This window comes from Apodemus sylvaticus, chromosome 14 (assembly GCF_947179515.1).
Source record: "Apodemus sylvaticus chromosome 14, mApoSyl1.1, whole genome shotgun sequence".
NCBI lineage: Eukaryota > Metazoa > Chordata > Mammalia > Rodentia > Muridae > Apodemus > Apodemus sylvaticus.
Genome location: NC_067485.1, coordinates 60,896,522 through 60,912,957, shown reverse-complemented (window position 1 = coordinate 60,912,957; position 16,436 = coordinate 60,896,522). Strand labels below are relative to the sequence as shown.

The 16,436-nt window shown below is 43.7% G+C and overlaps 1 protein-coding gene across 14 annotated transcripts in view; it reads left to right on the top strand.

The window, feature by feature from the left end:
• Positions 1-16,198, top strand: part of Kiaa1217 (KIAA1217 ortholog) — a 295,062-nt gene extending 278,864 nt beyond the window's left edge. For 7 of the 14 annotated variants that reach the window (XM_052156787.1, XM_052156786.1, XM_052156785.1 and 4 more), the window contains 8 exons: positions 724-907; positions 3,841-4,001; positions 4,610-4,774; positions 7,223-7,342; positions 11,235-11,312; positions 11,425-13,017; positions 13,518-13,640; positions 14,380-16,198. In XM_052156787.1, the coding sequence (XP_052012747.1) occupies positions 724-907; positions 3,841-4,001; positions 4,610-4,774; positions 7,223-7,342; positions 11,235-11,312; positions 11,425-13,017; positions 13,518-13,640; positions 14,380-14,877 (2,922 nt within the window). In that variant the 3' untranslated portion in view covers positions 14,878-16,198. Of the gene's footprint in view, positions 1-723; positions 908-3,840; positions 4,002-4,609; positions 4,775-7,222; positions 7,343-11,234; positions 11,313-11,424; positions 13,018-13,517 lie in introns of all 14 variants that reach the window. The other 7 variants (XM_052156784.1, XM_052156791.1, XM_052156793.1 and 4 more) reach the window with 7 other exon arrangements.
• The last annotated feature ends 238 nt before the right edge of the window (positions 16,199-16,436 follow it).

The window sequence follows — 16,436 nt, the reverse complement described above, 5'->3', positions numbered from 1 at the left end:
TACTTATGGAGTGAAATTCAGCTTTCTGTGAAAATGACAGGATAATACACTTTCAATACTATAAAAGTGTTTAAAAATAGTTGCATGCATCTTTATCATGAAACTTGACTATAAATGGTCTAAAAAATAACCACCCCTCACATTTTATAAGTAAGAAAGGATGACCCAGAGGTCATATATTAAATCTTGAGCAGAATTAGAAGTGAAACAAAGGATTTTTCTTAACCTCGATTTATTTTTGCAACTGATATATAAAAACACAAAATTATACATATTAATAGAGTACCATATTGTATTTCAGTACTTGAATGCTTTGTAAAATCAAGACATAGGTTTGTGCTGTGGTTCTTAGTGAGTGAGTGGGTTTGTGCTTCTGTTTTTTAAACACTCCTTTTGCAATGAAAGTTGAATTTAGAAAGCAAAGTTTTATAGTATAAAACACCTTTGAACAGCAACATCCATACCCATTTTAATTTAGCCTTGGCAGAAGTGTGTGGGAAATGCTGAGTGGCCACCAGGGGCAGGTTTGAGCTTCTGAGATGGATTTTTTGTGGATGAGTATCACCTGGGCAATGAGGTAGAAATGAGGTGACAGCCTCAGATGGACCAGGGCATTGTCTCACAACACGCTGAGTTACACCCCTTCAGCACTTCAATGTGAAATCTCTAACCTAAATCTTCTCTCCAGCTTTTAAGCTGTCCTCAATTGTTGTTTTCCTTCAGAAGGCAGAAAGGAAATGGGAGGAAAAAAGGCAAAATCTGGAACACTATAATGGGAAAGAGTTTGAGAAGCTCCTGGAAGAAGCTCAGGCCAACATCATGAAGTCAATTCCAAACTTGGAGATGCCCCCAGCTTCCAGCCCGGTGCCGAAGGGAGATGCAGTGATGGAGAAGCCGGAGCTGTCAGGTGAGGGCCAGCCCACAGCAGGCCTTGTAGACATGTGCATACTCACTGTCCTCAACTCAGAATCTGCCACCACCGAGGCTCCTGTGGGACCAGAGGACCATGTCTGTCTTTCTGATGGTTCTCCCTGGCTCAGCAGACAAAGTCACTTGCCACCAAACCTGATGACCCAATTCTATCCCCAGAACCAATGGAATAGAAGGGAGGAACCAACTCCTCCGAGTTGTCTTCTGACCTCCATGTGTAGGCCATAGATGACACACACATACAGACACACACACAGACAGACACACACAGACACACACACACACACACACACACACACACACTACAATCTCTTTCCAAAATAAACTTTCTGAAGAAATCAAGACACTGGAGGGGTAGTTAATTCTCCAAAAGCTGACTTTTCTCCTTAAGTCTCTGGAGAGAATTCTGAGCCAGCTTGTTATATTTCTACCTGTTATTAGTCTTTTCTCAACCTGTCGGTGTTACATATCATTCCCATGAATGTTCCTTATTTATGTAACACAAATATAGCACACATTTTGGGGAAAATGTCTCATTTTCACTTTTCACCTTTAAATTAAAAATCTCCTACATAAATTATTCAGTTACCAGCATGAATGTTTTTATTCAGTACATTGCTTTTTCCTCCTTTTTAAAAATAGATTCTTAGAAATAGTTCACTGATGCACAGGTCACCCAGACTGTGTAGCAGTCACCCGTAGCTGTTATTGCTGGTTTCTATCATCGTGTGTGTGTGTGTGTGTGTGTGTGTGTGTGTGTGTGTGTGTGTGTGTGACAAATATCATTGTTTTAGGTATTTTTACTAGTGAAGCAAAAGTCTACATACACAGTCTTCTAAAATCCTAGTGGATATATTGTTAAACTACATAGAAGGATAAATAGATATGAAGTACTTTTTGAACATCAAAGCCTCAGTCATTCTTAAATAGAAGTCATCCAGTAGATAGCTGTTTAAAATAGCAAGGAAGGATTCATTCAAGAGTATTACAATAAATGAGAGAGAAGTCTCTGGGGTGGAAAGATCCTTGCTAAGCCAACAGCAGGAATGTCTGCTAAAACTAGGTTCAGTGACTGAAGCTTAGTCAAGAGAGATTTGCCCTACAGAGCAGTGAGTGAAGACAGGCCCGTCCTGGGCTGGTCAGCCAGAAGACAGACCTCTGCGGTCAGCCTTTACAATCCACCCATCCCTGGATGGATGCTCAAAGCCAAGGCAGCCCTCCCTGTTGGGCAGGGTCCATCTGCATCATGGGCAGCCTTGGAGCCACACCCTTTTGGAAGACCCACTTGTTCTTCTCACCCAATGACTTCCTCAGGTCTTCATTACAGCATGAAGAAGAAACTGAAGAGTCCCCTCCAAACAAATTTCAGTTTCCCAGAAAAGCAAAATATACCCTGGGAAATCCAAGCCAAGTGCCTAGAAGAGAAGAAAGAGAAAACTCCAGAAGCTGGTTTGTGGGTTTCGGTTTAGTGAACCTGTAGCTTTCAGGTAGAAGAAAGGCAGGCTGTTGGGTTAACCCCTGAGTCAGTGAGAAATGCTTTGTCCTGTACATGAGGTAGAGCTGAGAGATCCCCGCATTCCCTAACTTTGCTGTTAACTCTAATTTATAATTCTCTCATTTACCCCATGCTGTCTCCTACTGCCTGCAAGACATCTTTCCTAGCCATCCACCATGGCCTTCTCCCCAGAACCCCACTTCTTCTGTGTCTTTGCTACCTCGCCTAAGATCCAGGAAGGGACCGAGCTACCAGCCCCACACAGCTTCCCTTGAATCCATGGACAAAAGACACAGACATACATGTTGTTCATTTTCAACTCCCCTCCTTGGCACAATTGCTGGGTGCTACTCGCTCCCACCTGGAAGTGTGCCTTTATCAATATTCTCCCCCCCCCCCCTTCAAGACAGGGTTTCTCTGTGTAATCCTGGCTGACTTGGAACTCACTCTGTAAACCAGACTAGCCTGGAACTCAGAAATCCGCCTGCCTCTTCCTCCCAAGTGCTGGGATTAAAGGTGTGTGCCACCACCGCCCAGCTTTACAACATTCTTACTTTTCAATATTTAATATCAATATTCTTAACTGCCCTAAACTATAGTTGCTCAGTTACATCTAGTCCCTGCTAGACACCCTGACTGCTTGCCTGTGTGGCCACTCTGTACAAAATCTCACATGACTGGTCAACTTTTCTCCATCATAAGCATGGCAAACTCTCCTATCCTCCCTTGTGTCTGTCTGCTTGCATCCAGGGACCTGGAAGTCCTGCCTATTCCAGCAATTGGCCCATGACTTCTCTACTGACAGATCAAGAACCAATTGGGGAACAGAATCTTAGCATTAGAGACCACAGGTGTCTTTGTTCTTTGTCCCCCATTTCTTCTCTACCTCTCCCCTTGGGCCTCTTTTTCTAGAGTCTGCCCCAATAGCTACATAAATTTCTACTGATAATACTGTTTCAGGCTGAGACTCCAGACTTCAGAAACCTCAGGAAGGGTTTGGAGCTTACTTTTAGTTCCCCAATTCTTTCATTTTTCCAGTGCCCGTTAGTTTTTTTATGTATCAAGAATGAATAACAAATCTAGTACTTTCCATTGTATTCACAATAAGCCAATGGCTGTATATAAGTCATTTAACCCCAGAACTACCACCCCCCCCACCCCCCCACCCCCGCTCAGTGGGAAGTCTGTTGTTGTAGTATGTTGTATGCAGTTTGTAAGAGATGAGAAAACCAAGTCAGTAAGAAGGTAGGTTGTATATTCAGGGTTTTCCAGGAGTTGAATTCAGTTTGTCTTCAAGGCTATCCCCTTAATCGTTGGCCTATGGTGAAAATAGAGTTTGTAAGTCAAACTGTATTGTGTTTGTATACACCAAATATATTGTAAGGCTGCCTTTGAAGTAGCATATTCTTTTCCAGAAGATTCTCCAAATTCCGAGCAGGAGTTGGACAAGCTAGGGGGAAAGTCACCCCCTCCCCCACCCCCACCCCCTCGGAGAAGCTACCTTCCTGGATCGGGACTTACCACCACGAGGTCTGGCGATGTGGTCTACACTGGCAGGAAGGAGAGCATGTCTAAGGTCTGATGGGTTGAGTCCTGGCAAAATGATGTCTGGGTGTAGACAGTTCTATCCATCCAAACATTAAAGAGACAAACAAACAAAAAGTAGCAAATCAACTCACCCAGATGCCCAGAAAGTACCCAGGAAGAGAATGTTAGCCAGTGCTAGTGGGCTAGCCTGTGGCCTTGTGTGACTTTTAATATGACAGTGTGGAAGGCAGATCATCGACTACTTTCCCTAGTGGGACATCATTAGACTGAAGGAGGGGTGGGAATGTAACACACCAGCAGACACAGTAGTGGGCATTTGTATAAAAAGGTGCTAAGTGAGTTTAGCTTATACTTATTTGGAAGGTCTTATCCCTTGTGTTAAGTGAAAAAAAAAATACAATTTCCAATTGGAAATGCGATGATGGGAAGGCCTTTTGTAAATGTGGGGGATTTACAATTATATAGTTCTTCAAACAATTTACCAGTGTGACAACTTATACAAACAAATTCAAACCAAATGCAAGGAAATTAAAAGAGTTTTTTGGCTAGAAGATCCAGAGTCAAAGAGGCATTGAGAAGCCATGTGGTCTGACCTAAGGGTTTGACACCAATATCTGTGGTTCAAATTCCCTCTAGGTGAGCAGCGAAGACCCTGGGCCAACCCCACAGACTAGAGCCACAAAATGTCCCCCAGAGGAGCCTGCCTCTGCCTGGGCCCCATCGCCACCACCAATCCCTGCCTCTTCCTCCAAGGATGAGGAGGAGGAGGAGGAAGGAGACAAAATCATGGCCGAACTCCAGGTACGTAGCTGAGGTGACTCCTGGTCACTGGCTCCTTGCCTTCTCATCTGGGCCTCTCTGGCCATGGCTCCCACTGGTTTGTCAACAACTAGTGAAGGGCACTAGAGCCAGTCTTTGGTAGCTGTGCCTTTTAATCCTGGCCGCCATTTACCAAGATGAGAAATAATGAACTCTTTGGGCACCCAGAAAATGTGTGAATAGTGACCATTTTAAAACAACTCCATAAAGTTTACATAGAAAAATCATTTGCAAACCTCCCTAGCTCACTCTTGCTCTCCCCCCCTCTCTTTCTTCCATGTTCATGGACCTATTAGAGAATATTTTATTAAATTTTTTAATATTTAGTGACAACAAAGCTTTCTGCTAGGACTGAGTATGAATTGCAGGGTATACACCCAAGCTCATCCCACATTCCTGTCATGAATGTGACGCTGCCCTACACTTTGTCCTGAGAACTTGGTCCATTAGATACATACATAATTCCTAGACCAAATTCTGGATTTTTTTGACTTGTACTTTTTATGGGACATTGTTGACTTTCAAAGACTGCAACCTTTTTGGGACCCCAAAACATTCTGTCTTTTCACCACTGTCCATGTGGTTCAGTGCATCCCAGTAAATCTAATCCTTTATGTGACATGGAGATAACTTTAAACCATGTCAGTTTTGTGATACTGGGTCTTCTCTGGTATCACGATATTTGGTAATAGCTGCCAAAACTGAACTTGCATTTTATGAGGAAAATGAGACTTCTGGGTATTCTGTTGAGTGTGAACCATTTGAATATTCCACCAAATTCACAGATTGTCCTGGGTCAAGTCCTCCACTAAACAGACTCCACAGATTCTTAAAATGGCCAAAAACTTATTGATAGAAAATAGATTTATAGTTAGTAACCATTAGACTTTTGAATGTTCCAATCTTAACACTCCAGTAGAAACCATACATTTGTCATAGACACTTCTAGCTACCATTTAAGATGACCTCGTCTGCATTCTGAGTCTTTTGTCTCCAATGCCTGTGATAATTCCCCTACAAGGAGCGGGAGTAGCTGGTGTCTGGCTTCTTGCTCTGTGATTAGTGGCTATTTATAACAGTAACTAAAATTCTCCAGCTTCATTGACATTCCTGCTTTGGGAAAGTCAGCTCTATGGGTCCAGCAGGCCCCTGTTAGAGTAGTTATCATGGAACAGTATCCTGTGTTCAGGTGACCAAGCATCAGAAGAAATTCCAGGTTGGAAATTTCCAGGAAATTTTCCAGGAAATCCAACATCTAACAGCCAAAGGGCATGGCTGGTCTCAGTGGACAGGCCTGTAGATAAGCCAAACATATCTAAGACAAGCCAGGATCAACTTTGTAAGGCATAGACAGCAGGGAAGGCAATGGATGTCCAAAGGGACAACCATTGAGGGCAGAGGAGGGACCCTGTTTTCAGCTATGTTCAGATGTTAGGACAGATGATGCAATGTCCACTTGGCAGAGTCACAGATTCTTTCTGCCCGCTGAACTGTTTTCAGATATCAACATTTGACTTAAAGAGACTATTATACAATTATTTAAGATCATTCATTTCAGTAAGTGCTTTGTAATACTAACTGCACATGGGAGTTACTGGAGCATTTGTATGGAGAAATGCTCTAAAGCCCAGATTCTTATTTACTAGTTCTCTTGAGGGAGACCTGGAAGCCCTCGTGGTTCATTGTGTTAGCTGCTTGCTACGTAGCCTTTGAGCACTGCTGGTGCCCAGCAGCATTGGAATGACCAAGTGTCCTCCATTACCACAGTGTCAACAGACTTTCCTGGTGTCCCCAACCCCATCAGCTGGTAGACAGAAGTCATACTTCTGTTCTTCATCTAAGAACTGGTTTCTCTGATCCTGTTCAACTGATGCAACTGCTAGCCCCAGTTATGTCCAAAGCTCAGCAACTCCTTGGCCATTCAGGATTGTGTGGTGCTAAAGAGCATTAATTGCTCGTAAATAACAGAGCAGACTGTTTGAGAGAATGAACAAGTGTACATTAGTTCTTTTTAAGGTTAAAATGTCTTGTGAGTTTTCCTCTTGTTCATAATTTCAATAAAGCTGATAAGAAATGAAGAACATAAAGATGTCTTTTCATCTTAATTTGTGTATCTATTTCCCAACATGAAAAGATCAAAGGATCGAGGCCAGAATTTCATGCCTGCGAAGCATGTGTCTGTCATAGAACCGCACATCCATCATAAGGGTAGTAATTGTTTTTAAGGACTCTGTCCATTTCATCTTTATAAGGAATCTTTTGCCTAGAGCTCATCCTGGGGCTCTGTGGGATACAGGATTTCAGGATGCTGTCTCCTAGCAAGAGTCTGAATACCGGTTCAGGGCTGGGGACCTTGTGTCTCTGGATTCCTGACTCTTTTCTGCTCCGTCCAACTGAATCCCTGTTAACCTCAGTATTTTAATTCCTTAGGCATTCCAGAAGTGTTCCTTTATGGATGTAAATCCAAACAGTCACGCTGAGCAGTCCCGAGCTGACAGCCACCTTAAAGACACTAGGCCAGGCGCCACAGCCCCACCCAAGGAGAAGAAGGTAACCCGTGGTAGCTATACACTTACCACACAGTGAGACAGCCCGCTCCCACTCCTGCTCTCTACTAACACAGCGCTCCTGCCCTTGACCTTTGGCCCTTGGCCTTTCTCTTTCACTCTCCCTTTTCTTCTTAAACTAACAGAGATGCGGGTTTAGTGTGAGATTAGAAATACTTGCCTCAGCTTTTCAGACTGAGCCCTATGTCCCTGGGAGGCACCCAATAGTTTGTGCAAAGCAAGACAACAGCTTCCCAAAATGAAGAAGGCATGCCTTCCTAGAGTTTCTAGACCAACTCATTAAACACAAAAACAAGCAAACAAAAAAGCCAGAAATGACAACTAAGTAAACACAACTATTTCTTATTTTCAACATCTCATGAAAGTCTGGAAGCACAGAAACCATACCTGTATACACATTGAAGTATGCAAACCCAGATCCCTGCAAATTACTGCCATTTTTGTAAGTCTGTCTTCTAAAATAGTAAGTCTAGTTTTAATGCTGAAATAATTTACTCATAACTTCAGGGAGACCTCTGGGCTGTAGCAGAGCATCACGCCAAGGGGAAAGCTCTTAGTGTCAGCTTGAGTGTGAAGCTGAGTCTAGAGCATTTGGGCTTTGGGAATTCAGAGCCATCTTACCTTAATTAAGGACAGAGTTTAACCTACTCCAGTCCAAATATTTCCCACTAGAAACTTAAGTTTCAGACCCGAGGGGCACTCATTTATTTTAAATAAAGAGAAACAATATTAGCCAAAAGAAACTGCAAGGTGGTCTAACAAATATCCTACTTGATTCCTTGGCTGTTACCTAAGCAAGCCCGGCGAGATAGATGCGTGAGACCACAGAGGGCAAACCTAACAGAGTCTTCAGGGGACCTGCTGGGCTCTGACCCACAGCATCACAGAACCTAGTGTGAAGTAACCTGTCCCCCAGTAGACAGATGAAACTCTCAGCAGGCAGAGGGTGTCTTTATGCACTGGGAAGTTATTAGACAGTGATGTACAAAGCTGTCTCACACAGAAAACTAAACCTATGAAATAGCCCAAAAATACATTGCTTGTTCAGTATGTGAAATTTTCTTATATAGCCTTATTACTACTAATTTGTGGAAGGGCCTGGTATGTCATATTTAGACCATTCTAGAACGCTAACTGGGAACTCGTACCTCCCAAGGGTTCCCTGCGATGATCAATGTCTCATTGTAGATTTTCAAGTTGGCTCTGATGTTACAAAGGGTTCTTGTCTCACAGTTTGAAGCTCACACCATCAATAGTACTGATTGGAAGCAAGTTGCTGTGGGTTTTTGTTGAGTGCCCAACAGTAGGTTGGTCTGTAGGGTAGGTAGCCATTCTGGGTCATTAAACTCAGTAGATGAAGCACTTCATAATAACCACAACTATCAGACTTATCCCCCAATTTGGTCGTTATTAACCTCTGTGCCCTCTTCATCTGCCCTTCCATAGCATAAACATTTCTGTGGTTTTTCCTCCTACCCTTATGAAGCTCCAGTCTGGCACCTTACATCTTCAGTGTTCTCATGACTGTGTCTCTAATTCCTGTTTATTATCCATGTACGTGGAGCAAGCGTCCCTGACTCTTTATGTAAATCCACATCATGGGGCCATAAGCAGATATTAAAGGGGCTTGATAGTCTTCCATGTGGCCATCCAAGACTAAGAAATCACTGTCAATTTCCAGGGCAGTTGTGACTAAATTTCCATGAACTTCATGTGTTTGCTTTGATGCATTTATTCCCTTTCTCTAGCTCAGTGATTTAAAAAAAAAAAATGTCCACGTGAAATCTAAACTGAATTTTACTTTCTCCTGGAGTAGTTCTGCTGCTAAATTATATTTAAATACACAAATAAGACTGGAAATTTTTAACAATGGATAATGGTGTGGCCCTGACCAACCAGCGTAGATGATAGCCCCACTCTCCCCCTACCCCTTCCCCAGTCCCCAGTAAATGGGCCTGGCAGGGGACTTGAGTTTAGACATGTCCAATCCTTCCTTGGAATCAAAGAGTTAACTTTTACTTGGGTCCTAGTGATATATGCTAACCCCACATTTGGAATTGAAACCTTGGGTTGGATCCTCATTTAACATCCTTCTAAAAGTCTTTTGTGTGCTACGTAAATTGCTTTATAATCTGAATCTCAAATCCCACAGAAGAACTTACATTCTGTTGCAGTAACTCCTATTTGGGGGAGCCTCATGGGGAACGGACGAGCTAACAGGTGGTGACTGGTGGCGAAAGCCCCTTGCACTTTGTGATTATTGGTGTTCCACGTGGTTGATGCTGACTTTGTTGTTTCTGTGTTATTACTTGAGTGTGTGTGACTGTTCCTTCCACTCGTAAACCAGGGCAGCGGGGCTGAACTTGGCACAGCCAGGGTTACCGTGCTTTGTGATGTTGTCATTGCTTTAACCAAACAGCCATCACTGGGATTGTATTTCTCCTTGTGACAGACAGCACTTCCTCTTGATGTTCTGCAGCTAGAAGAGTCAGCAGCGGTACCCTGAGAGGAGATGGTATCCTAGTATTAGGGACGCACAGGGCCTGGAGCTAGTCATATAACAGGCTAGAAGACTGTGCCCTCTGGTGAAAGGTCTGATTACCTGGATCCTCACTGCTGTTTGGTCCTTCAGTCCTAAATCGTAGTGAGACCCCCCATAAACACCTTGACACCTTAAAATATAGAAAATAAAAGCTGCATCATAAAATGCAGAGAATAAACCCAGCCTACGGCATCATGGCCACCACCATGGCTTCAGACGCTTACGTTGTTTTTAGATTACACTCATGCACTGTACAGCATAATATTTTGGTGAGCAATGGACCACATCTACAGTGAAGATGCAATAAGATCCTAACTGATGTCAATCGTCTGCATCGAGTAGTTGTGCTAAGGTGGTTTGTGGTAGTCTAAACAGGTCTACTTTGCTGCTTATGTATCAAAGTAGCACAGTTGCCTATCCTGCCTGATGGAATATGGTTTATGTAAATCTCTATACTTTCATCAGAGCCTTAGAGTTCTGTGAAAACCAAAAGTCTACTGCTACACAGGCAGCAGCTGTGTGTGTGCTAGTTTGTCGAATCTGTCAAGAGCATCCTGAGGCCATATGCAAAGGCAGCCCAGACATCTGGTAGGCGTCAGTGCACTCTAAGATGCTTGCACACAGGATTACCTCATGACACATTTGTCACGACATATCCCTGTTGTTGAGGACTGCAGGGCTGCAAACTATGGAGTATTGTCACTGCAAATTTAGATGTGATCATTAACCAATTTGAAGGTTATTTGGACATGGTGAGAACCTGCAAAGACATTTTCAATCTGTCACTGGACCACAGAAGAAAAATGCTCTTTATCCCAGAGTATGACAACCCAATCTCCCTGTGGGCTGATTTCAGTAAAAAAGCATTGGAAGGGACATTTTAAAAATCTTCTCTTGTTCCTAAATTTGTAGGCAAATACCTGAAATATAGAGACAAGGATTTGTTCAAAGCGTCATAGTTAGGAGGCAGATGTGTGTGAGAATCCCTTCACCTTCCAGTGCGCTTCTTGGAGTTAAGATCAGAGACAGTCAGGTGTTGAAAAGAGAGTTGTTAGTGTCTCCATTTCTTCTCTTACCTGCTTGCCCACACGATTTGAAACACTTGCAATATTCTGCTAATGAAGACTTTTGTCTTGTGCAAACACAGGGCAGTTTTGGAGGCTGGAGATCAGAGCAGCTCCAGGTAAACAGAGAGCTGTAGGCTTTGGGTTGGTGTCTGACCCATGTGCTTGGACCGCCCGCATGTTTGGAAACATAATTAAATGATAGTTATAGTCCAGTTTGGGGGGGCATGTGGTTTTGTGGAGTAACATGTCGTACACTGTTCTACCAGAATTTGGAATTTTACCACGAAGATGTACGAAAATCTGATGTTGAATGTGAAAGTGGCCCCCAAGCGGAACCTCAGAAGGTGAGTTTGCCTCATGTGGGTTCCAATCGGTGTCATTCGGTTTAATTACATCCCCTTGCTGAGCCTTTCCGGATTAATGTGTGTGGTTTCCTTTCTCCACTTTGCCTCTCAGGTTACTGCAGGGGCTCTGAGACCTAGTGGCCCCCCCAAACGGGAAAGAGCCACGGTGGATAGTGTGTCTGAGACCTCAAGAACATCAGGGTGTAGAGCTGACATCTTCACAGAGGAAAATGCCATACCTAATAAGAACTTATTCAGAGACAGTAGAAATTATTCCCAGAAAAATGTGCCTAAGGTCAGTTTTAATTCCAATGGCCTGAACTCATTAGAAGGTGAGATCAACACAGGGCCTCAGGTCTCAGGACTACAGTGTGCTGCTATTCCTGACATCAAGAGTCAGAAGTCGAATTTTGGAAAGACAAAAGAGATAAGCCAACAGGGACAAGAAAATGCAGATAAGAGTCACATTCCTCCCTCAACTCGATCAGCAGAATTCGGTGTTCAGGATGTCAAAACACAAGATCAAGATGTTCTCATGACAGATTGTGGCCAAGTTGTCCTGAGATCTAAGGTGGGTAGGCATGCCAATATGAACATGACTGAGGATGGTGAATCGACGCCAAGTTCACCCAGTGAGGAACATGCAGCTACTGATAACATCGCCTTTATGATCACCAAAACTGCTGTCCAAGTTCTGTCCAGCGGGGAGGTTCATGACATAGTGAGCCAAAAGGGAAAAGACATTCAGACAGTTAACATTGATGGAAGGAAAGAGACAACCTCTCAGCAAGAAGGGACTGAAGGGGAAGAGCCGGTTGTGTGCCTGGACAAGAAACCAGTTATTATCATTTTTGATGAGCCCATGGACATCCGATCTGCATATAAAAGACTCTCCACCATCTTTGAGGAATGTGACGAAGAGCTGGAGAGAATGCTGACAGAGGAAAAGATAGAGGAGGAGGAAGAGGATGAAAACGGAGACGCTGGAGTCCGGACCTCATCCCAAATGTCCCATGAGCAGGTCAACTCGGGAAGTGGTAGGACGGGACAAAAGGCAGAGACACAATCACAACCCCACGTCCAGTCGGCAGAATCCCTGACTCCGGGAGGGCAGGAAGTTCCTAAAGCCCAGCAGAGAAAGCTTAGCTCGGCTGATTCTCCAGACTCCGGAAACAAGTGTGATGTGGCTGATGACCAGTTTGAAAGCCCCAAGAAAAAGTTTAAGTTCAAATTCCCTAAAAAGCAGCTTGCTGCTCTTACGCAGGCAATCCGCACAGGCACCAAAACCGGAAAGAAAACCCTGCAGGTGGTCGTCTACGAGGAGGAGGAAGAGGATGGTACTCTGAAACAGCACAAAGAGGCCAAGCGGTTTGAAATCACCAGGTCACAGCCTGAAGACGCCCTTAAAACCATGCCTCGGAGACCAGAGCAGCTCGGCCCTGAGGGCACATCGAGGACTGATGAAATTAGGAAAAGTACTTACAGAACCCTGGACAGCCTGGAGCAGACCATAAAGCAACTTGAAAACACAATCAGCGAAATGAGCCCCAGGGCCCTAGTTGAGACCCCATGTTCTTCCAACAGAGATTGTGGTGCAAGCTTGCCCCACATAGCCCAAGAGGGCTGTCCCCGGTCCTTGCTAGTTCTGGATGAAGTACCCCCTGCCCCAGAGCCCCCCACGTCCATATCTTCAGCTTCACGTAAGGTATCTTGGTCTGTGGAAAATGGAACGATGCAGCTGCTTCTTAAGCCTGTCATAATCACAGTAGCAAAAGGTGTCTTGTGATTTAATCGCTTCCCTTCAGGTGGCTCGCGGTTGGTTTTTTTTGTTTTTGTTTTGTTTTGTCTATTCGTCACGTACCCGTCTCTTCTCCCTTCTCCGTCGCCTTCCATAAACAACGGCAACTAGGTGTCTAACAGCTAATCAATTCTGTTTGTGCCTCTGTTGCTGATTGGTGTTGGGGCAGTATAAAGAAGCTGTGTCAGCCCTGTTCTGTTGGTACTCACATTAAAATCCAATTGATCGGTAGTGAGCTGTTGATTCTGTTTGATTCCTCTGATTAACCCAGTTGGTGTTTCCTGGGTCTGTCCTGCATGTAGGGCACTAGCTTCTCACTTGACCTTCTCTGCACACAGTAGGGCGGTCTCAGAAACAATCTACTTACCTTCTTCTCTCTGTCTCCCCTCTCACTGGTTCTCCCACAGGGCTCCAGCACCGCCCCACAGACAAGCCGGATGCCAGTCCCCATGACTTCTAAGAACAGACCTGGAAGCCTGGATAAAGCCAGCAAGCAGTCCAAACTACAGGATCCCCGCCAATACCGTCAGGTAGTTTTACCTTAAACCCAATTTCGGATGGACACCATTGCAATTAAGAAGCCAATCGCTGACTTAGTTTCTACCAAATACTGTGGTGGTTTTGGTTTGGTTTGGTTTGGTTTTTGGTTATTTGGGGTTTTTTTGTTGTTGTTGTTTGTTTGTTTTTGTTTTTGTGAGAAATTGTTTATGTGGACATCCTGTATCTTGGGGGCATGGAGAAAGGGAAAGGACCTGTGTTAAACTTTCTACCACCCTCTTGCATGCTTACAATAAAACATCTTTTACTTTGTGACTTCAGATTTTAACTGTTAACACATGGTGCCAGTGGCGGCTTTTGTGGTGAATGTAGTGTGTCATCAGTTCCTCTTGGGAAACAACCTGTCACTGATGACTACTCTTATGTCATCACTACTAACATCTGTGTTGACTGCATTGCATTCAGTCACATTAACTCTCCCACACTCACACTCCTCACCCCGATGACAATCCCCCTGCATGGCCGGCTGGCAGTGGGGTGGGCTGTGGAATGAATGTTGTGTCGTCTTCCTTTCTGTCGTTTCTGTACCTCCTTTGCTATGCGCATGGGGTGGTTCCAGCCCAGAAAAGCACAAAACTTAGCTCAGGCCTCAGACTGTACGTTGTTTTCCTTTTACTGAATGATGCTCAGAAGGGCGGTGTTGCCAGACCCTGTGGGTTGATCGTGTTGCTGGCTTTCTGACAGAGTGTCTCCCACCATCTTTGTTTGCAGGCTAATGGAAGTGCTAAGAAAGCTGGTGGGGATTGTAAGCCTACTTCTCCCTCCTTACCTGCTTCTAAGATTCCAGCCCTTTCTCCCAGCTCTGGGAAAAGCAGTTCTCTGCCCTCCGCTAGTGGGGACAGCTCTAACCTCCCCAATGCACCTGCTACTAAAACATCGATTGCTTCTACCCCTCTCAGCCCCCAAGCAGGACGGTCCGCCCACTCTGCTTCCCTCATCCCTTCTGTCTCTAATGGCTCCTTAAAGTTTCAGAGCCCGCCTCATGCAGGTAAAGGCCATCACCTTTCATTCGCACTGCAGACTCAAAATGGCCGAGCTGGCCCTCCTTCCTCTTCCTCCTCCTCCCCTCCTTCCCCCGCCTCCCCCACCTCCCTGAACCAAGGTGCCAGGGGCATCAGGACCATCCACACCCCTAGCCTCGCCAGCTACAAAGCACAGAATGGAAGTTCAAGCAAAGCCACCCCATCCACAGCAAAGGAGACATCTTAAAGGCCAGATCCTACTAGGCACCAGGTGGAATTACATTCTTGTTTTTAATTTTTAGCAGTCTGGAACAACCGTTGTCACAAGAGAATGTACCATATCGCTGTATTGTTCAAGGCTTCATGCAGAGTATGTGCTAAATACTGAGTTGATAGGTTGCAGTAAAGCTTGTTTTTTCTACGCTGTTGCTGTTGTAATTACATAGTGTTTGCTGTCTAGATTCGATACCTATTACATGAAGAAAGCATGTGCTATAAAAAGAGAGAGTATGATGAGAGTGAAGACATGTGTGAGACAAGCTGACTGTACTATGCATGTAAAACATGTATGATTCCAGAATTTTAGTATGTTTTGTATAAAAATATTTTTCATTACGGAGACTAGAGGCGAACAGAGAAATACACAAGCGTGACTATATAAATTGTAAAGCATATATTATGATATTTTCTTTTATTTTAGTGTTATTTAGCTTTATTACAGATTTCTATTTTTGTCAAAACTTCATGGTTCCTTTCAAAATCTTTTTTGCCAAAACATTTTGATACTACAGCATTGTACATTTGAAAGTAGCGTGCTAGACTCTAAACCAATGAGCGTCTACAGCCTGTAGAAAGAAATTCAGCGAAACTCTTGCACTGCCATCAAAAGCTTGTATGATAATTTGCTAGCGCAAGCCAGCTAATCTTCTTTTTCTTTGCTTTCTTTTCATTTTCTTCTTCCTTTTTTTTTTAAGGAAAAAAAAAAGACAAAAGACGTGAGCATTCTGTAGTCCTTTCCTTTGCACTGCCTGACCCCCTTTTATGTTTTCTTAGACCAGGTAACCCACACCATTGCATTGTGGATTTTAAAATGTACACTTCTGTACGGTTCTGTACACTGAGGAACTTTTGTAAATATACAAATATAAATAGACACCCAAATACTATATCTGACAGCACATAGAGTAGTTATGCCACACCAAAGTTAATTTTTATGCATGCTTTAAGAGTCTATATTGGGCTGGGCAGAAACAGAACTATCCAGACATTTTTAAAAAGCAACAAGTTTGCACAGTTAGGGTGGTTTTGTAAATAACTGTATTTGTATAACACAGCCATGTAACATACAGAACTGTAAGCAGAGACTTTGCAAAACTAAATAAAGGGCGGCATGCTTGTTATTTTTTTTGTACTTGGTCACTATAACTACTTTCAGTCAACGAATATGTAACCATTGCCACAGGGTTTCGGCTTTGAGGGCATTCTAAGTAATGTGTAACCACATCCACTCATACAGTGTCGCTTCCTTTAAACTGAAGGAAGACTTCCTAATAAACTCTTCAGCAGTGTGGCCGTCTCAACTTCCTTTCCTGCCTGACTCTTCTCTAGGGCATGGGGGGGAGGGGTGCCTAACAGAAAATAAACCCGCACACAGGTTTGTACACTCATCCATTGGAGGGACTTTTGCTGCTTTCTTGATTTTTTTTTTTTAACTTCTAGTAACAGTCAAAAAGAAAGTGTCTTTAACAGTGGGTTGGGTTTTTTTTTTCTTTTCAGTTCCCAAGTTTTAATTTTTTAAATTATGTT